The sequence below is a fragment of the Microtus oregoni genome, unplaced genomic scaffold (assembly GCF_018167655.1).
Source record: "Microtus oregoni isolate MIOR12 unplaced genomic scaffold, Mior012 000015F_ref0000493, whole genome shotgun sequence".
NCBI classification, from domain to species: Eukaryota; Metazoa; Chordata; class Mammalia; order Rodentia; family Cricetidae; genus Microtus; species Microtus oregoni.
Genome location: NW_024543074.1, coordinates 32,390,665 through 32,412,538, shown reverse-complemented (window position 1 = coordinate 32,412,538; position 21,874 = coordinate 32,390,665). Strand labels below are relative to the sequence as shown.

The 21,874-nt window shown below is 43.9% G+C and overlaps 1 protein-coding gene across 1 annotated transcript in view; it reads right to left on the bottom strand.

Annotated features, from left to right (window-relative positions):
- Positions 1 to 21,874, bottom strand: part of Dnah9 (dynein axonemal heavy chain 9) — a 336,148-nt gene that overhangs the window by 163,910 nt on the left and 150,364 nt on the right. The window contains exons 37-41 of the mRNA XM_041664051.1: positions 16,667 to 16,840; positions 16,014 to 16,221; positions 3,023 to 3,188; positions 778 to 880; positions 46 to 285 (exon numbers count right to left, since the gene is read on the bottom strand). Coding sequence (XP_041519985.1) covers positions 46 to 285; positions 778 to 880; positions 3,023 to 3,188; positions 16,014 to 16,221; positions 16,667 to 16,840 — 891 coding nt within the window. The remainder of the gene's footprint in view (positions 1 to 45; positions 286 to 777; positions 881 to 3,022; positions 3,189 to 16,013; positions 16,222 to 16,666; positions 16,841 to 21,874) is intronic.

Below are 21,874 nucleotides of genomic sequence, written 5' to 3'. Positions count from 1 at the left end.
GCCGATGGTCCATCTTCAAGCTTTCATAGCCTCTCACAAACTTACCTGGAAAATATTGGCAAAATCTCTGAGATTGAAGATGTAGTGAAATTTCATTGCCGTGGGCAGGAACGTGGTGGCAATTTTCTGGTGAAAGGTGACAGCTAGGTTGATCAGAGGAGGGATGGATTTCTGCAGGGTGGTGGGAAAGTTTCCAAACTTCAGGTGATAGGTCAGGATGGTGCTATAAATGGAGGAGAGGGCATCAGCCCCCGGGAAGGAGAGGACGAACACACTGAAGTGACGCTGCAGAAGGACACAAGGAACATGGGACAGGTATAAGTTGGACATCATTTATCACCCAGTGAAGATCACTGCTCTGTATTGGGGTCAGTAATCAAAGATTCTGTATCTGAATTTAGGTTGAACCCAAAGTGACTGGAAGACTAATGGCATCAAAGCTTTGGCCAAGGATGCTACATGGGATAGTGGGAAAAGAATCTGAATCTAAATCTGAGTTGGCACTGTGTCTATGTGCCCTTGAAAAGGTAATTGCATCTACCAGAAGTCTTATATTAATAATGAGGGAGTTGAGTCATGTGAACTCTGAGAATTCATCTAGTTTTTGATCCCATGACACTGAATCTAGGGACTCTTATTGTAGAAATGCAAGTTGGTTTGCCCCTTTGGTAGGCTGGGCAGAGGAAAGGCCAGTTACCACTGATAGTCAAAGGCCATCAGCCCTGATAGACAGCATTCGGACTCAGAAGCACCGCCCATGCTTAACTCCTTTCATACCTGAAGCCTTGGGTTGATGGTAAAGCTGCCTGCAGTGGGGTTCATACAGGAGATGTACTGTATGTTCATGATCTCCTTTAGGGACAGCTTGTTCCGATCATACCTGAAAGAGAGGCCTCCAGTGAGCCACCTTTGGTGATATCTATCTGGAACAGACACTCAGGAGGCAGGAAGCCATGAGTATGAGGGTGGGCTGGGTCACGTAGTGGTATTCTCTCTCTCTGAACAAAACAAGCCAAACCAAACTTATAGTGAGAGTTATATGTGGGGGGTGAGGCAGGTAGCACTTCCTCAAAGTGAAGTAGGACAAGTTCCATGATTCATGTGCTTGCGTTGTGTCTTACTTATTTTCTCTTGCTGTGATAAGACCCACAATCAAGGAAACTTCTAAAAGACAGTGTTTAACTTGACGTATGGTTTCAGAGGGTGAGAGTATCACAGCAGAGAGAAGGAACAGCAGAGAGAGTTCACATCTTAATCCACAGCCAGAGGCAGCAAGAGTGCATGCGGATTTGCATGTGTCTTTTGAAACTTCAGTGTCTGCCCCCCAAGACACACCTTCTCCATCAAAGCCACACCTCCTAATCCTTCCCCTAAACAGTTCCACCGACTGGGGACCAAATATAGGAGCCTATGGGGACCATTCTCATTCAAGCCTAAACTTACTGAGAGACTAAGAAGAAACAATAACCCAAGACAACAGAAGAGAAACCCAATATCTATGGAAATAGCCCAGGAGGCAAGCACAGAAGAGGACTGACAGGCCAGAAGAAAGTCAGGGGGATGTGGCAGCCCAGAAAGCAATGGAAGTCAGCGCTCCTCCATTAGCAATGTAGAGAGAAGAAAGACCCCTCCCCAACAGGGTCCCTCCTATTCTACAGTAAAAACAGCTAGGAGCTTTTCAGGAACAGTTCAGAAACTAGGAGGAGGGGTGCAAAAATCAAAGACAAATGCATTCAAGAGTGAGTTGGAAGCTAAGCGGGAAGCAAGAACAGACATGGAAATTTAGTTACACACAGAAGAAAGAGAACATGGCCGCAGGAGAAAGTTATTAACAAACAAAACAGAAGTTTCAATGACATGAAGGAGCCAGCAAAGAGATGGGGACAGCTAATGTAGACTTCAGAATTAGAAGGCGATGGAACCAATACACAGGAGATATGCTTTAGGGAAGATGTCGTGGGAGTGTGGAAGGCTGTGAGCAAGGTCTACAGAAGTGAGGGTGGACTTGGCAATGGTTTCCTCAGAAAACCTAAGTCATCAGCTTTGTTACACTGGGAATCGAGGGGAGAGCAGAGGCTCTGAAACAGGTGTTTTGGAGACAGTACACGCCAAGAAAGGAAGGAAGAGGGCAGACTTTATTTCTACCTCCCACTTAGGATGTGCGACTACGAAGCAAAGTCAAACAGCTTAGCTTTGGTCTATGTTTCCTAGAGTGTTTAGTAGTTCAAACCCTAATGTGGGGACAGAGGGCAAGGTGCTAATGGCATTTGACAGAGATTTTAGGAAGGACTGGGAAGCACATCATCACTGTGGTTCCTCTCTTATTTCTCTCTTGAACCCCCCGACCCTCCCCTACTCCATCTTTACAGAAGGAGGAGGGAAATAGACCTGTTTCAGATCACTGACCTTTTCCTGGCCAGTGTAGACTGGCTGCTACTATAAACGAAGATGCTGTAAGAAAAACTATGAGACTCTGCATTGCTCTGAAGATGTCAAGCCCAACTAGGTCAGCCGAGAGTGTGTCTGCTATCATCAGAGCACCCATGCGGGGGGCCACAGTGGGAGCAAGTGGGGAGTCCAACTCTGTAGCTAGATGAAGTCTCAGAGAGTACAATCTCGAGGTAGTGTTTTCTTTTTAAAATTGTCTATCATAGCTTTATATTTAAAAAATAGCAATGGTGCCTCTAGTGCAGTTTGGTATGTTTCCATATGCTTGTTAGCACACAGCCAATGAAATGAAAAATTCCCTTTCCATCATCTCTTCCAACAAATCCATCCTTCCCAATCTCTAGAGGTCATGGCAATGAGTCCCATAGAAAACCGTAGCTTCCTTCTTGGGCGAGAGCTCAGTACTCCTTTGCCCTGAAAACCGCTCTGAGGGAGCAATCCAAGAACCATAGGAACCCCAAGGAATGGGGTTTACCCTGGGCGCCTCCTCTTGTGGCACTGGAGTTGAAAGAAGTTTGTCGCTGTGACCCCTAGTGAGCTGAGCGACCTGAAACCCTTCTGCCAAAACACTTACCAGTGGCCATAGTCTAGGTGCTGCCTGATGACAGTGTGGGGCTGTACCGTCCCATAGGCATCCACCTCGGGCATGTTCATATCGTCGATGAAATAGATGAGCTTCCTGTTGCCTGGAGGGCCATAATTCCTGCCAGCTTTCTTTTCTAGAGGTTTCTCTAGGACGGCTGAGGAGAGATCCAGTCAGTTAGGGAAGGAAGTTTGAACCTTAGAAGTGAACACTGAGGCAGTACATGCCCAGGGCAAGCTGAGGGGTGCTCTCATGAATGCACAAAGAGCAACTAGCATACTGTTAGATTAGTCATTCTACAGGACCCGAAGAGGAACCTGGAGAGACCAGGCAGCAATTGTGGCACTCTCCACCAGGCACTGAGCATCTTACTGTATGTTTTGTTAGTTTGTGTTGACTACCTAATCTAATTCTTACAACCCAGGGTAATAAAATGTACCATCTTCCATTCCAGAGGTAAGGGTGCCAGGGCACAGAAGCACTCAGCTGCATTGCTAAGGGAGAGTCAGCATGCAAAACCGAACAGCTAAGCCCCAAAGCCCATGCACTTGCCATTCTTGGGGTTCCCTGTTTTTGTTGTGTAACAGGTTCGAAACTGAAGCTTCACCCACAGTCACCAGACAGGCAAGGTCTTTATCCCTAAGAAACTCTACATAGAACTGGACCCTGGTAGATCTCGCCACTGTGCGCAAGACACGTAGGAGACTAACAATTGAGGCTCCAGGACTCAGCTAGGGGCCCCTCTGACCCTGAGAACTGTGGGGATGAATCACTGGATATTTTGGCAACAATCTTGGCAGAATCGTCACCTCCTGGGGTTCTCCATGAGTTCGGGTGGAAAAACAGACTCAGAGAATGTCTGGGAGGCATCCAGCAGCGCCCTTGCCTGCCTTCAGTCCTATGGCTCCATATCGGTGAAGAACAGTGACCTTCTGAGCACTAAGTACAGACACACGCTCCTAGACTTGTCTTTCCCATTATCAAGCCGAGGAAGGATGTAGACACACACCGTTTCCAGCCTGCTGGGGCTTGTTCAGAGCCAACTTAAGTTAATAGGGTGGAGAGTTAGGATTCACTCTTTTTTAGTAAAGCAATTAAATATTTATGGATTGCAAGAAGCAACACTTTCTTATTACAGCTGGGAGCCCTAAGAGCCATCTGATTTCTTCTCCTGAAAAACAAGTTTGTAAACAAGGAGAAAGTGTCAACAGACAAGGAAGGTGACAGATAGAAAGACAAGTTCCTTCAAGACGCTTGAATATTCTAATTTCCTGGGCCCAAGTTAAATTAAGTGTTTCAAATATGAATTAAATTTAAATTTAATTAGCATGCAATTAACATACACTATCAACCAATTAATCACCCAACACCTTCTTCCCCCCCTTAAAGATATAACAACTATATACAAGATCTGTCAAAATGAAATATAATTAATGGGCTGCCAAGGATACACTTTGAGAACAGTCCTGCTAATAGGAAACTTCTTCTCAGGAATACTTGCTTCTCCACCTCCCAAGGCAATGGTATTCAAATCAAACCCTTGAATTAAGCAGACCCTGTAATTTGGGTTGATTAAACTCTTTAGATATCTACAGGATGGTGGGAAAGAAAAACACCCTGGTTAGCAAGAAGTGGCCTTGTAGAGCGCTGGTTTGTCTCCAATGGAATATGTGACGCTCTCCCAGGAAAGGAAGGAAGAGAGAGGCAGGGTCTTCCGCCTTGTGGACCTCTCTCTGCTTCCGTTCACTCTAAGCCTGAATGACACTGAAGCGGCAGTTCTGCTTCTCGGTGGGGTTGGAGGGACGTGGCTTAAGTTTGCGGCACTGTATTGATATTGATATTGCAAGACGAAAAGGACCCATGAGGAAAGCAGCCCTCGCTGAGCAGTTCCGGCTGAGTTCTGACCTGCCACACACACGAGTCTGAGTCGAACCCACCCCGTTTGTGTATATTTTCTACTGAACTTCTTGAGACCTGTGTGGGACGGCACAGTTCAGTCTGTGGCTTCAGGGAGCAATGCCATCTGTTTGAGACCCGTGTTTGTCTTAGTCCCAATCGCCATCTCTTGCGACCGCCATCTTCCATGTGAAGACCGTTTTAGTTTCGCGGTGGCTGCCGTCCTGTGCTCTGGCTCCCCTGTGGCAGTTGTAGAGCTACCCCAGTCGATCACCTTGACTTCCTGCTCCACTCCTTTTTACTGTGCTCTCAAAACAGCAGAAAGGGGAGCCCTTGGGAAGAGTGAGCCAGATCATGCCAGCACCCTGCTTGAGCGCACCACTACACCTTATTTCAGCTAAACTTCCTCCTCACACCCTGCTCTGACCACCTGCTTCTGAGACACGTATCCTTCACTGCCCCAGAGAATCTGCTCTGGCGGGGTCCTATGCCTGGTATCCTCTTCTTCCAAATGCCAGCATGACTTTTTTTTTCCATTTATTTACTCAAATATGTCCACCATCCAGTCAGGTCTTCCTAGTATTTTGGCTAAATTCGAGCCCCCGCCACGTCCTTCCTCTGTTTAATTTTTTTCTTTATGACACTCACTACTACTTAATGTGCTTTGATATTATTTGTCTTGCTATCTCACCCACTCATTCCATATGAAAATCTAAACTCCTGAGGACAGGGATTATTTCATCTTATTAGCATTCTTTAGCACACAGAAGAATGCTTAGGGATGGTTAATTCAGTTCAGGGATGAATGAAAACATGACAGCAAGTCCCGAGAGTCGGCAAAAGAAAATCTTTCCTCCATACTGGAATTAAAGGCACTGGAGTTAAGCAAGGAAGGTTGAGCTCCTTGTTGAAACCAGGATCTAGATTTTACAGTGCCGATCCCAATGCCTTTTTCCTCACTGGACATGGCAGCGACTTTTCTGGTTACTATAATACTGATGAAAGCTACTTAGGCTTGAGGGTACAGTCCATCATGGCAAACGAGGCAGGAAGCAGCTGGTCCATTGCATCCATCTTCAAGAAGCAGAGAGAAGTGAGTTTGCTTTATCCTGTTTATTCAGCCCAAGACCCAAGCCATTGGAATAGTGCCTTTTACGTCTAGGGTGTGTTGTCCCACCTCAGTTGATTTAATCTAGAAAACCCCTTACAGTAGGATTACCCCAGCGAAGACTCCAGGAATAGTGGGTAGGTGTCTGAACTGGCCTTCCCCTGTCATCAGATTGGTGAATACCCTAACTCTCCTTTTAGAGCCCTCATCAGTAACTGATGGACCCAGATGCAGAGATCCACAACCAAGCAACAGGCCGAGCTCCAGGACTCCAGTTAGAGAGATGAAGGAGGGAATATATGAGCAAGAGAGGTGACGATCATGACGGGGAAATCTACAGAGACAGCTGAACCAAGCTCATGGGAATCTATGACTCTAGACCGACAGCTGTGGAGCCTGAACTAGGCCCTCTGCATGTGGGAAACAGTTATGTAGCTTGGTCTATCTGATGGGCCCCTGGCAGTGGGACCAGGACCTATCCCTGGGTGTATGAGCTAGCTTATTGGAGCCCATGCCCTACGATGAGATGCCATGCCCAGCCTTAATGCAAGGGGAAGGGGCTTGGTCCCAACTTAATTTGTTAGGCTTTGTTGATTCCCCATGGAGGCCTTTACCCCTTGGGGGAATGGATAGGGAGTGGGCGTGAGGGGGAGGCGAGGGGGTGGGAGGGAGAATTGTGGTTAGAATGTAAAATGAAATTAAAAAAAAAGAAAACTCTCATGTGGGAAGTCCTTCTGTTTATGTGTTGCTTTTATTGGTGGATGAATAAAGCTGTTTTGGCCAATGGCTTAGCAGAGTAAAGCTAGGTGGGGAGTTCAAGCAAATATATATATATATATATATATATATATATATATATATATATAGTGGCAGAGGTGAGGAGATGCCATGTAGCCACTGAAGGAGTATCATGCCACACTGGTAAGCCACAGTCTTATGGCAATGCACAGATGAATAGAAATGGGTTAATAGTTAGAGCTAGCCAGTAAGAAGGTTAATACATTGGCCAAACAATTGTAACTGATAATAAGCCTCACAGGGGTTATTTCATAAGTGGCTGTGGGAACTAGAAAGAGGGACCTAGTGGGTGGATAGAAACTGGTCCAGTGGCTCTGAACAAGATGGAGAAAAGCCTTCTGACTATCAAACCCCTTACAGATATGTCTAGAAGGTTTGTGTCTTGATTCTGTATTTTGTCAATTTGACACTAACCATTAACTATCACACTGGGTGAGTAATCCCTTGTGCCTCATCCTCAGCATCTTTAGGTTGTTCCCAACCATTCTGGTCCTCCACTATCTAGATTCAAGTACATTCATGCATCCATACTGGTATGCCAGGGACTGCTGTTGTAAGCAGCTGACTTGCACTGTGATACCAGCTCCCTTTAGAGCCCCTCTGATGAACTGTCTTTACCTCTTAAAAGTCCTTTAGGGGAGAAGACTGAGCTTTAGATAAATCAAGGGGTTTTCGCCAAGATCAAATGACTATAAAGAGACAAAGCCAGGGCTTTACCCCATGTCTGCTCAGTTACAGACTCTGCAGACTCTCAGTGAACCACAGCTGGCAACATTGTCTGCACAGGGCCGCCAATTGCTTTCTGCCTTTAGAAACTCTCAGTTCGTTGCCTGCTCCATATTTTTTTGTAGATAGCATCAATAATTAATTAATCATGACTTCCCTTGCAATCACATGATTTGTGTACTCGTGTTTGAACTATTTTCCTTTCAGATTATTTAAGTTTTTCATATGTTAAGACTTTTCGGTTGTATCTGTAATTCCTTTTGATGTATTCTTTCAAGAAATAGCTTGCTTTGCATGACTATAAAAATCATACATATTCATTCTGGAAAGATTAGAATGCACAAAAATTTGCAGAGATGAAAGTGACAATTGGCCAGAATTCTACCACCAAGCAGTTAGCAATTCTTCCAATATTCTTATTCCTGTACTTTATTCAAGATACCTTTTTTCTATTAGATTTTTAAAATCTCTACTAATCATAATTGTTGTGAACATATTACTTATATATTTTATTCTTTATTTAATATATTATATAATTCTTTTCTTTTCTTTCTTTCTTTTTCTTTTTTTTTTTTTTTTTTTTGGTGACACAGTCTCACTATAAAGCACAGGCTTGCCTTAAACTAATCAGCCTCCTGCCTCAGCCTCTGGAGGGCTGGGATTGCAGATGTGAGCCACAATGCCTGGCTCTATTGCAGATTTCTCTATCTGATAATAAAGATCTCTTTGAAATGTTATTTTAATGGCCGTGCTACATTTTATAATTTATGGAACGACTTCTCTATTGTCTCTATGCTTCCAGTATCATTTTGTTTTTGAATCACCACAGTTTTAAGCAGAATTCTTGCTCACTAGATGATTTAGCATTAGTCTGTGTCATTCCCTTTCCGGAAGATGGTGAGCTAAGGGGAGCTCTCTACGTACAGCCGTGCGAGCACAGCATTCTTTTGAGGTATGGATGTGAGTAACTCTTTGAAGGTATCTGGTAACCTTAGATTTTAATGAGCAGGTTACAGGGACTCATCTTACACTTTCAGACACCTCAGCTCCTCTCTAATTAGTGTAATTAAGCTCTCACATATTTGTTGAACTAATAATTCAATCGCAGTTGGATGATGAGAGAATGCAGGATTGCCGTGAGCATAACGTTCAGCCAGCTCCTCTCAGCAGAAACTCTGAGTCCATCAACCTTCAACCAAGCTCTTTCCTGTCTTGGTTAGTCTGTGGCTCTTTGTAAATTTTATTATTATTATTATTTTTTTAAAAAGCTTATTCCCATTTTCTAAAAGAATGAGAAGAGAGCAAAGATCTGGGGAGACGGAAAAAGATCTACTAAAACAAAGACCCAAAGGGACCGCAAACCAATTTGGAAAGGAGGCAACTTAATTTGTACCAGTAATCTAAGATGACACGATTATCAGACCCCATAAAAGCTACCTCAGATTTGCCTTTTAGGAACTGCGCTCAGAGTTAAATCTGTATAATTCCAGTCGCCACAATATCTCAGATTAGGAGTACAATTCCACCTCTTCTAAGGGAAAGCTTGTTCCAGGTGACAGTCTTGGAGGAAGAGGTCATAGTTATTCATAAAGAAAATACCAGGGCACAACAAGAAAGATATTAAAAGAAAGCTGAAGTGAGCTTTCATCCAAGCGAGCCCCAGCAGAAAGCAAAGATGAATCACTAGGTTGTCGCCTGGCCAAAGGAGGCAAGGCCATGCAGCTGGCTGGGTGGAGAATCTGGTGGGATGGAGAACAGCGACTTCTACGCGAGATGAAGCACTGCCAGCATGACTGTGGCCAGAGCAGAGAGTAGCTTGTTAAAGCCTGAGGTTTTTCACGATGAAGGAAGGGCCTGTTACAGTCCCAGTCCCAGACACAGATACGAGCACACTCCATAGGTCAGGCACGTAGAGCAAAGATGGCACTCTACTGTGGAAACTAAAATGCATGCCTTACGGAGTCTCACAGTAGAAGTGTCATAGAGTTTGGTAAAATCAGACAACTTTGCCGTTAACTCATAGGGTGACTCTGAAAGAAGACACATTTAAAATAGTAAGCCTTGTGTGCTCATCTTCTGAAAAAGGAAGTCATGGTCAGACCTGTGACCATCATGGCTCCCAGCTTCATTCTCTTTTGATGCATTCCTGCTGAGCTGAGGTGGCCATAACTGTGAATAGTGAGGTACAAGCACAAACCGAGGTGGTTCCTGAGTACTCAGCCCATCCCTTCATCCACCCATCCAAGCATCCATGCATCCTTACACATCTATCCATCTATATCTGGTCTCCCCCTATAGCCCAGGTTGTCTTCCAACCTTTGATTCACCTGCTGCAGCATCCCCAAGCTAGGCTTACAGGTGTGGGACACCGCATCCCTCCTTTCCCTATTTGGAATGAATGAAGCAAAGGCCATTCAGACACCTTGAAGGATAAATCAAGGCAATAACACATAATTTGACACAGGTATCATTAAACAATTGATCTAGAGTTTGTAATCATTTACCTTCGGACTTCTTCGTGCGTGCATGTGGATGCATACATACTTATGTGCATGCGTGCATGTGTGCGTGCATGTGTTTGTATATATTTGTGATTTCTATATCACTATCGTTAGGTTTTCTGATAATTATAACTAAACGCATTACCAACGAGGTGGGTGTCATGGGGTGGCTAGGGGATGAAATGAAGTAGGGTAGGGATGGAGCTCTTAGCACACGGCTGACTATATTAGCATTGGATGTATGCTGTCTGTAGCGCTATGTGAGCTGTGGGAATGCCTGAAGCACACTCCTCATCTGCATTTCAGTCGGTTCAAGGAGGACTCAATGGAGACTCCAGACCTGGATGCCTTGAGAGAAGAGAGAGGCAGGTGCCTCCTTTATGCAAGAACGTCTGGTGTGAAGAAAAAGGATCCGCTGGGCTAAAACAATGTATGAGCTGCAAAATGTCCCCTAGACTCCGTGGGATTGGCCTGTGGGGTGGGGTTATTTCTTATTTCAAAGCAATAGTACTTCTTCCAAAGAATATTAGCTCTTTTTTTTCCTTCAGAATAATTTTTTCAGCTTCTTTTAAGTAAGAAAAATTTGTTTAGGCTCTTTTGATTCTGGCAGCTGTGGCTCAGGAAGAATATTATAACACAGAGACTCAACTTTGAGAAGCATTTTGTTAATATTATTATAATAATAGATTCACCCTACTAAGCACTTTTGTGTTAGGAATCATCTGGAGTGTTTTACAAATTTTATCTTACTATTCAAAAATGTAAAGAAAGAACTGTTGACACTGAACAACATGGGTTAATTTAAAATGCAGCTGAGGAAGGAGGCAAGCAAAAAGAGCATTGTGTTGTTTTAGTAGACGAAGGAATAGAAGATACAAACTCACTGGCTGTGAAGGAAGATTGGTGGATGTCTGGTCTAGGGCAGGGTGGAAGGGTGGCAGTGAGGGATTATCAAGGACATGAGGAAACCTGGAGGTGGGCGCATTCAGTATTTCAACAATGACAACAGTTTCATGGGTGTGTAAATATTTCAAAACCTACCAAAGTTTACACTTTTAATATGTGTAGTTTACTATATTTGAATAACTCCATAAAACCTTTCATAAAATGGAGCCTTTAAAATGGGAAAAATTCTTTATCGGCTACATCTGACAGAGGGCTACTCTCTGAAATATACACAGAACTCAAAAGATAAAACACCAAGAAAGCAAACAACACATTTTTTTAAATGAGCATGAAACTAAACAGGTTCTCAAAAGACGAAACACAAATGGCTGAGAGACATTTTTTAAAATGTTCAGCATCTTTAGCCATCAGGCAAGTTCAAATTAAAACTACTTTGAAATTTCATTTTACCCCAGTCAGAATGGCTGAGATAAGCCCCAAAACAAAATAAAACAAATAAACAAAAACAACCCACAGACGATGACAAATGCTGGCGTGGATGAAGGGAAAGGAGAACATTTATTCATTATTGGTTGGAAGTAGAATACGGCACAGACACTATGGAAATCAGAATGGGGGTTCCTCAAAATTAAAATATATTTATCTGCATAATTCAGCTATACCACTCTTGAACATAACTCAAAGGACTCTGTACTACAACAGAGACACTTGCTCATCTGTCTCCATTGCTACTGTGTTCACAAGAGGTAGGATAAGGGAATAGCCTATAGATGTCCATCAGTTGCTGAATGAGTAGTGAAAACATGATACATTTGTGCAATGGAATATTATTCAGATGTTAGGAAAAACAAAATTATGAAATTCTCAGACAAAAGGATGGAGCTAGAAATGATCATTCTGAGTGAGCTAACCCATTCCAGAAAAACAAACATTGCATGTTTTTTTCTCATTTGTGGATAAAAACTTTGAACCTTCAGATATGTGTATTTCATTAGAAATAATCACAGATGCCAGGAAATTAGTAAGAGGTGCGGGGTCAGTAGTATAGAGTAATAGGGTAATAATATAACAGCGGGTTTTAAACTGGGGTGGGAGATGGGCGAGCAGGGTAGTTAAAGGAATATAGGGAGTAATAAATAACACTAAATACCTTTGCAGAAATAATATGAAAACCTATTACAGTAGAAGCTTCCTAATATATAGATATAGATATATACTTATATATAATAGATACAAATGTTAAAATTATATCCTACCCATAGTTGACACCACAGGCTACCAAACGAAAGCCCAGTGCCAAAAATGGGCTACTTCTTTTGGAGTTGTTGGTCAGTGAAGTCCACAGACCCCTCCCCCCAGACATTGCAGGCTCCTGCTAATGATCTTAACTGTCCTTTGAGATTTGATGGTAAGATCCTATTGCTGATAATACCATACACTTGAATCAGAGAACGTATCAATACCATACCAATCAAGTGGGTATTGATATGGAAGCTTTATCCCTATTTGTTCTAATTTTCAAAGTTCTGAAAGGTGCCATTTACACTACTGGAGAAGAAAGGAAATCATCCATCTTACCCAGTTGTGAACCCTGGGAGCTATGGTAATACTAATAGGCCTGGTACACACGCCTACTTTTATACTAGTGGTATGACTATCATGGAAGTAACCAATTACTATTTGATTAGAATTAATTCTGTTTCACAAGATGAAACATAAACCTGGCACCATTTTTTTTTCAGGCTAAGAACATATGACCAGATAGGTCATAGGCCTTGGGGATAATTTACTACTATTATTCTTCTAAAGGGAAATAGCATTGAACTCACCGATACTGACTGTTATACTCACAGGTTAATATATCTCTCAGTCCTTATCAGAGAAGTTTGTAATTGCAATAGACATCAATTAACACTGAGACCAACAGCTGGTCAAGGTGCACGGAGTAAGAGAATGTGGAATGCTCAGCTCTAAACAGGACATCTGCATAATACTCTCTTTTCCCTAGGCTCAAGAATCATTGTGGAGAAGGGTTTGGAAACAGTATAAGAGCCCAGGCTCTTATGATTTCAAAGATACAGTGTCTTTTGACACAGCAGAGCACATATGAATTCATATAAGTTATGACGGCATGCACAAGTCTTGTGTGATCTCAGGCCCAATCAAATCGCAAGATGGATAAGAAGAAGTAGGCACAAAGCCACCCCTGCACCCAGCTAAGGAGTTATTGGCCATTAATAATTGCTGGGAGAGACAGAATCAGTTTTTTTAAGATTGTGGTTCCTAATAAGTTGACCATGTTTTAATGGAAAGCTACACATCCAATATACAGGCAGCACAAGTCAGACACGGGTTAAGAAAAGTAAAAAAATAAAATAAATAAACCACAAAGTTGGGTAGGTAGGGAAGGGGACAGATCGAGTTGGGTAGGATGTGAATATGACAAGAACACACTGTACATGATTTCCAAAGAACTAACACAAAGTTTAAAAGGAAATTATGCTGCCTTTCAGTAGGATGATGAATAAAAGAGCCTTGATTTATCCCCATAATAGAATTCTATGTAGGAGTGAAAATAAATGAAATAGATCTGCATGTATCAAAACACTGATAAAAAGGAAGTTGCCAGAGAGAACAGTATGATATATTTTTAACCTTTATAAGAGCACTGTACGTTTTGTGACTACAGGTAGGTATCAAGAGTTTGTATAATGATGCATTCTGGGTTTGGTACTCACATTAATAAGGAGTGGGGAGGAGGATGGGTGCTAACATCTGCTGAATGTGGATGGTGGTACCTGGGCATCTGCTATGTCACAGTATGGACTTCTCTGCACTCTGAAATATTTCATTTAAGAATCATTTAATTATCATCCATAGTCTCAGTGTTAGTGTCTTCATGACAGGGGCCACTACTATTGCCAGTTTCTAATATGTCTGTCTGGAGAGAATATGTATGTGCCATGGTGGGTAGCCATTGTGTAATAGGCATTCATAAATTAAAAGCATCCTGTGTGTGTATGTACATATCAGTGTAGGTACCTATGGCATCTAGACAAGGGTATTAGATCTCCTGGAGCTGGAGTACATGTGGTTGTAAACCACTTAATATGGGTATTGGGGATTGAACTTGGGCCCTCTGCAAGAGTAGCACAGGATCTTAACTGCTGAACATATATCTATATATTCTTTTAAATCATCATGTAGAGAGTGCTACATTCACTGACTTGTATCTCCTTTGTCACTTGATAATGCTATGGAAATAATTTCAACTGCACCCTTGTGAAGCTTTTCTGTCTGTAATTTTGCAAATTATCCCACCACATTGAGTAATTAGGTTGCATCCCATCGCTTGCCATTGCACATCCATTGTAAACACTCATTGTTTCTGCCAGCATGCTGCCTGCCTTGTATAGCTAAGCCACATACTTCCAGTCTTCCTGATCCCCAGTGCCTGACATCCCAGCGGCGGGTGAAACAGTGGGTCATCAGACTAAGGGCTTTGCACAACAACTCTACTAGTTTGCCTCTTTGTTGAGCAAGCCCGGGGTGGATGTCTCTTGAGTTCACTGATTGACACTAGGTGTCAGCTTTCCTCCTTTCCAATTGTTGGCAGAACCCTTCCTCCCAGTACTTGTCTGAGTGTTCAATGAGACATTACTTCAAAAGAATGAACTTATAAGTAACTATAATAGCAATGCGATAAAACCACAAAACTCATCCTATCCTAAAGGATTTGCTACCTTGTGCCGTTAGCTATGCCCTGGAGGTTCTTTCCTCTGTTCAGATCCGAGAGAGTATGGGGCAGTGGGCATGGTGGGGGCATCTCTTTCTCAGTGACTCCATGCTCTCTGACATTGTATTGGTATCTTGCTGTAGGCTGTGGTGGGAGTTTTCACATCACAGGCATAGGTTTATCACACACAAAAAGTTAAAGTTACAGCAAGCAAAGTGAAGATGACTTAGGTCAGACTCATTTAGGTCCTTCAGTTAGTTAGGTCACTCATTGTCAAAGATACAAACATCTTCTATCTAAATATCTGAATTGGAGCTTTTCCAGTGTGTGTGTGTGTGTGTGTGTGTGTGTGTGTGTGTGTGTATTGGTGTGCATGTATATGTGTGCATATATGCATGTGTGAGGGCAGGTGTGCATATTTGAGTGTGTGTGCACATGTGCATGTGTGCATATTTGTGTGTGTGTGTGTAAAAGCTCTCCACTGTTTTACCAGTTACAATTGGGAGGGCAGGGATGAGGCTGCTTCCCAAACCTGCTTCTACCAGGTTTTGCTGAAGCATTGTCTTGGATAGATCTTCAAAAGAAAGCTTGTTTGTTTTGCTTTGTTTTTGGACACAGGGACTCCCTCTGTAGCTCAGGCTACTCTGGAACTCAGTATGTAGTTCACACTGGCGATAGACTTGGGCTGCCCTCCCTATTTCTGCTTCTAGGTATGGAGATTACAAGCATGTGCTGCCATTCAAACCTTAGAAAAGGTTTTCATTAATGTGCTGAGTGTTTCTTCATAGACTGAGACCCTCTTGTAAGAGAGGACCAATGAGAAGTGAATAGCACAGGGGCAGTCTGCCCTGCTACCTCTCCTCATGGTTGCTGAATGAACACCCACGGATATCTCACTACTGACCCCAAGAGAATTCAGAAGACAGGATGCACCATGAGGCTTTGCTTGGGGTGACCTTAGGCAGCCATCCTCCTCACCTGAGCCTCTGACCCCACCCACTGGATTTGAGGGGTGGTGAAGTGATATCCATAGATGCTTCCAGCACCTGTGCCTAGCGAGCCCACGCAGACCTCCAAGGGGCGCTGGGCTCCAGTCTGTGAAGCTACAGCATGATTCTGATGGAATTTAACAGGCCATAGGGCGCAGAAAGAAAGACAGAAGGAGGCAGTGTTAAGAGCTAGGGACATGGGCAGAGGTGCGTGGGGTAAGGGAGGAAGTAGTGCTGTGGGTGACGAAGGCCCAGCCGAGAAAGCACAGAAGTCCTGTTAGCGCTTTAGCCACTCACACCCCAGGCCCCTGGGGCTGCTTACCCTGCAACATGGCTGATGTTGTATAGTAGTTGAAGGGCACGTTTTTCACCAGGTATTTCTCAGGGTCGAGGCTGGCCAGTTTCGCTCCCACCAGCACGGACTTGCCTGAGCCCGCAGAGCCGACCAGCATAACGGGCCGCTGCCGCTCCATAAGTCTCTCCATAAAGTAGCACACGCGGATGGTCTCACTTGTGTGTACCAAACAAGCCTGGAACAGAATGTTGTAGGCGGTCTGTTCTGGGACATTCCAGCAGAGGAGAATCTGTCATGGGGAAACTTCTCTAGTGAGGAGAGGTTTGAGCATCCTCCCTATCTTCTACTGGTTGTCCATCTGGTAAACTCATTGTCCCTGTACCCTGAAGTTCACAGCAGAGACCCACCCCTGTCACCTGTCTCCCTGAGACCCCTCCAAAGGGACTGCAGGACCTTCTGGCCTTGCCACCTCCTCTCCTCTGTCCCTAAGGATGCTGACTGTGTTCTCTATTTGCTTCCTTTCCTGTAGGAGACCTTGTAGGTTAATTACCTCTAGGATTTAAAAAAGAATGCACCTGAGGACCAACTGGGTTACACAAGGTCAAATACTCTATACCAATAGGGGTTGCTTCTGAGTACCCTCACGGGTACCATGCCCTTGGTTCTTCAGTCCCACTTACCTGCAAAGGCATCTCAGGGTCAAATTCAAACTGAGGTATGAGCTTAGCCCAGGGCTCAAATTTCTTGGTCTCTGGGTCTATGTAGTAGTCAAAGACAGTTCCTTGGGAAGGAAACTTCACTGTTTTGAACTCAGTCAGCCACCATTTGCTGAACTCTGTCCGGTAGTCTACAAGCTGCAAAGACAAGGCTTGTCAGGCCACAGATTCTCCAGAGCCCAGGGGACCCAGGCAGGAGACCCTGGCACTGACAAAGGTTGGAGTAGGGGGGAAATGAGCTCACCTATATATCTCTAGGATGGAGCAGCTCCCAGGAATGACAGAGCTCCAGAAGCATTGGTCCCATCAAGGACCAGAACATAGGGGATGCCCTGGGACAGAGTTTGCCCTCTGGTACTTTCTGGGGTTTAAATGTGTCCTAGCATTGATGCATGAGTTCTCTATCTTCATATGTATGCCTTTATGCAGAAGAGGGCATCAGATCTTAATAGAGATGGTTGTGAGCCACCACATAGTTGATGGGAACTGGAACTCAGGACGTCTGGAAGAGCAACCAGTACTCTTAACCTCTGAGCCACCTCTCCAGCCCCACGTTCTAACATTCATATGCTGGAACATTAATGTCCAAAGTCATATTAAAGGAACCTGCAGATGAGGCCTTTATGAAAAGGAGGCTTAGAATGAGACGAGGTCACATGGCAGGACCTCCATGATGGATTCCAGAGAAGAGAGATGGAAGCTTGTACATTTTCTCTGTCACCCATGGAATGCCCCTTACATCGGGGAAGCAGGTACAGAGCCGGTCTCCCAGACATCCGGCCTCTAGAGCCAAGAGCTAAACAAATTCCTTTTCTTTATAAGTGTCCTAGATGTGGCATGGAGTACGATAACTACATACAGCAGCCTGGCTTGACAATGTGACTACAGCATTGCCCCTGGAATACATCATAGTTGTTCCAAAGCAAAGAAAACCGAGGGAGGAAGGGATCTGATGACACAGAAGGGAGGAAGGTCCTTGACCGCCAGAAGAGCAAGTGTGGACCAAGACCTCCGAAAGAGAGAGAGAAACCAGCTCCCACCGTCCCAGGCATCCGAGACTGAGCAATTTCATGATGTAAATGAAGGCTGACAGCAAGGGACGCAGTGAGGTTGAGCAAGAAGAGTCACAGAGGCTAGTCTCATCCTCCTGCTTCTCACTTTCATCATCTAAAGATGAAGGTTGAAGAAGAGACTTCTAAGCATCCTTCAAGACCTGGTATACTATCCTGAAACAGCAAAGGAGATAAAGCTTATTGGCCTTTCTGAGAGAAATAATAGTTTGCATGTATAATTTTCATGCCTTCATATAAAGCACGAACCCCTTAGGGGTAGAGTTGAATGCCCAGTGTACTTTACTGAGTTCGAGTTTCGAGTTGAAACACAGTAACGCTTCAGCACAGTGGAAACACAGTAACCCTTCGGCATAGCAGAAACACAGTAACCCTTCGGCATAGCAGAAACACAGTAACCCTTTGGTACAGTGGAAACACAGTAACCCTTCTGCACAGTGGAAACAAAGTAACCTTTTGGCATAGCAGAAACACAGTAACTCTTCTGCACAGCAGAAACACAGTAACCCTTCTGCACAGCGGAAACAAAGTAACCCTTTGGCATAGCAGAAACACAGTAACCCTTCCACACAGCAGAAACACAGTAACCCTTCGGCACAGCGGAACCACAGTGCAAACACCCAAATGTAGGAGATATTGTACAGAATACAGACTGGCAGTTGTAGGTGACACCCAGGGAGGGCAGGGCAGAGACAGCATTCCCAGACTAGATGGCTGACAGGGCTGATGTGGAGAATGGATCTGGATCCTGAGGGAAATGGGACACTCTCATTTTACTCTCTTCTAAGTAAATAGGATAAAATTCTTCTGCTTCAAAATGCTGATGGAGGTTGACCCAGTGGCATACACCTATAATCCCAGTGATTTAGAAGCTGTGGCAGGGGGACCAAGAGTTTAGGGCCAGACTGGGCTGAAATGGAACCTGTCTCAAAACAAAAATAACACCAACAGCACACCAAAATGGAAGAACCAAAACAAGAACAAGAAAAGAGAATGGAAAGAGGCCAAAACTAGGGACAGGTTTATGTGTAGTTCTTATTTTGATTTTAAGTCAGATTAAGGGGATGTTGTCTTTTTCTCTTTAAATTTAATCCCAGAGAAAACCTCCATTTTAACTCATAGATGAAGTCCTTGGAGACACTTTTGGTTCCCGGGGAGTCCTCAAGCTGAGGCTACTCTCAAAAAGAACACATCTGTCCATCTTCTCATCTCGCCTTCAGTACTCCTTCATCTACCTGTTTAGTTTGTCACAGGCTGGGTCACACCAATTCATCCCCCTGCCATCCCATAATTTGGCACTTGATCTCAGCTTCCATTCTGACTGAAGACCAGGTGACCCTTGCTGACTGAGCCTTTGGTTGGTCCCCTTTGTATCCATCTCGGTGGGGCTTTTTGCAGAAATCTATTTCAATGAAATCTGTCTCTCGTGGCTTCACATTCTGTTATAGTCATGCCCTTTATCCTAGATGACATTAAAATGTTACTGGCACCCTATTATAGAGTTTAGGATCTGATTTTACCACATTCAATTTTCGCAGTGCTCTGAATTATCCTAACTGGTTAGAACGATCCCCCTTTTTTTATATGTAAGCCCCAACTCCCATCTTGTGCTCTCTGTACCACGTCTCTGCGGGAGAGCACTTTCTGTAATTGTTGAAAACTATTCACCAGGACATTTTTTTTTGTTTTCTTTTTAATTGGTCCTTCCATACTGGCATAGGCTCCATTTTTGTTTAGTGTGTGGCCTTATTGACAGGTTTTTAAGTGAGGCACCATTGGTGGTGCTGATGCAAATATCTGGCCAAATTCCTACTCTCTAATTTACAGTACTCCCTTTGGTGGTTGGCTTTAATGTAGCCTGTGTGGGATTCCAGGCATTCCCTGCTGCTAAAAGCTTTCTCCTGTGTTTCTCCCCATAGCTCGTATGACTACCCATAGTTCTCAGAGTGTAAGACACCTAGAAAAGGTGCTTTCTTCCGGGCTTTTTAGAAAGAATGGAGTGGATTTAAATATCTCTATGCAGATTGAAAAATTGATCGGGTGTCCCCATCCTGACACCCCACTGCTAATGTGGGTGAGGAGCCCAGGAGTTGGTAGATGGCATCTCAGCAGCTGGAATGCCAGAGCCTGCAGTCAGGGGAAAAGCATAAGCCTCTGCATTTGGGGATTTTTGTGCTTTCCAGCCAAGTGTTATCCATTCTGCACTCAGCCTCTGACGGGAACTGTGAAGCAGGGCAGGGCAGTCCAGATAGCTGTCTGAAGAGCAGCTCCTGCACACTATAGAACAGGGACAGAACTTTTGAGATGTCAACCACCTGAGCCTGCACATCTTTCTCTTTCTACCCTACCCTGAGGTATCTACATCGGGTTGGGATCAGGGAACGGGGAGCCTGTGAGAGCTGCTCTGTATTGTCTGAGCAACATGCAGTAATGGATGTTGCTAGAACAAGGGCGTGTGCACTCTTTGAAGGAGCAAATCTTTTCAGATTCTTCCAATATGGCCTTGTCCTGCAAGGCTGAAACTTTAGTTTTCTTGGAAGAAGAGCTTTAGGTGGCTTAGAAGATGGTTTAGTTGGTCAAGTACTTGCCACACAAGCTTGAAGACCCAAGTTCAGATTCCCACACCTTGAGGATAACAGTACATGACTGGAATCCCAGGGCCAAGGATCTCTAGGGAATACTGACCAGTCAGTCCAGGCTAGTCAATAAGCCACAGGCCACAGTAAGAGACTGTCTCAAGAAAAGTTGTAGAGCAATTGAAAAAGACACGTGTGTCACTAACTTCTGACTTCCACAGACAAATGTGCACACATGTGCATGTACACATACACACACCAAGAGAGAAGGGAGAGAGAAAGAGAGAGAGCGAGCCCCACAATCAACCCAGACAAGAAGGAGTAAATCATAACTCTCTAGCAATCACAGTTTGGCCTCCTGTTGTGAGACAGCACCAGATATTCCTGTGTAGCTGAATGTTTGGGTTAGGAGAATATTGCTAACAGACACATGTGTATGCCAGCATTATTCTCAGCACCTTCCATGTATCCACACTGGGCGATGAGAACAATGTCCTCATCAACAACCCAGGAGCTGTCAGCATCCTCTGGACACATGGGGAGAGTAAGGAAGACACAGGTTGAACTTCTCACTCACAGTCTCTCAGGTAATGTTAACAGTTACAATTCAAATCCTGTCAGTGTTTTCTCTTTTCCTTTCTCGCTCCCTTCCTTCTTCTTTTTCTTTTCTTGGTGGTTTATTTTTGACTCTTTGTATTGATACATAAAGCTGCATCTATTCAATGTATACAATGTAGAGAGCTTGGAGCTAAGCACACACTTGTGAGGCCATCACCATAATCAAGGCATAAACTTGCCCAACGCATCCCAATTTCCTTGCACTGCTCCGCTTTCCGTTATTAGTGTTGTGTTTTGGGATAAGCATACCAAACATACAATCTCTTCAGGAAAGCATGATGTTAACAGGGAGGTATTAAGTGAAATAAGCCAGGCATGGAGGGACTAATTATATACAATATACCAATAGGGTATATACTAATTATATACATATATAATGAATGTAAAATAGTCAAACGCATAGAAGCAGAGGGTGGAATAATAATAGCCAGAGACTGTGGGGAGCAGACAGCAGTAAGTCTTAGTCAAATGTTTCATTCAGACCAGGCAGATAAGTCTAAGATGAACAAATCTCTACAGAATTGTGCCTATAGTTAAAAAACACTTTAATGTTGACTTAAACATCTGCTCACATAGTCCACGTTCCTGACGTCTTTCTCACGTTGTATGATAGGGAGACTCGGTTATAGAGCACTAAAGTAAAGAAAGGGGCTCTGAATGTAGCAAGGGTTAGGGAGTCCAGTGCCAAGATATTCTTGAGTGAATATTTCTATGCCTAAACCGCATGAAGCTACCAGATGCTGGTCCCCATTCTTGGTTTGCCACTCACAGTCAACATTTGACCTGACCTTTTCTGTGTTTCAGGGCTATGGGGGACACCCCAGTGAACTCTGACTTGCTACAGAGTAAGGAGCCCAGGCTTCTGAAGAACCCTAGAAGGCTGAAAACGCTCCTCTCCCTTAGGTTTC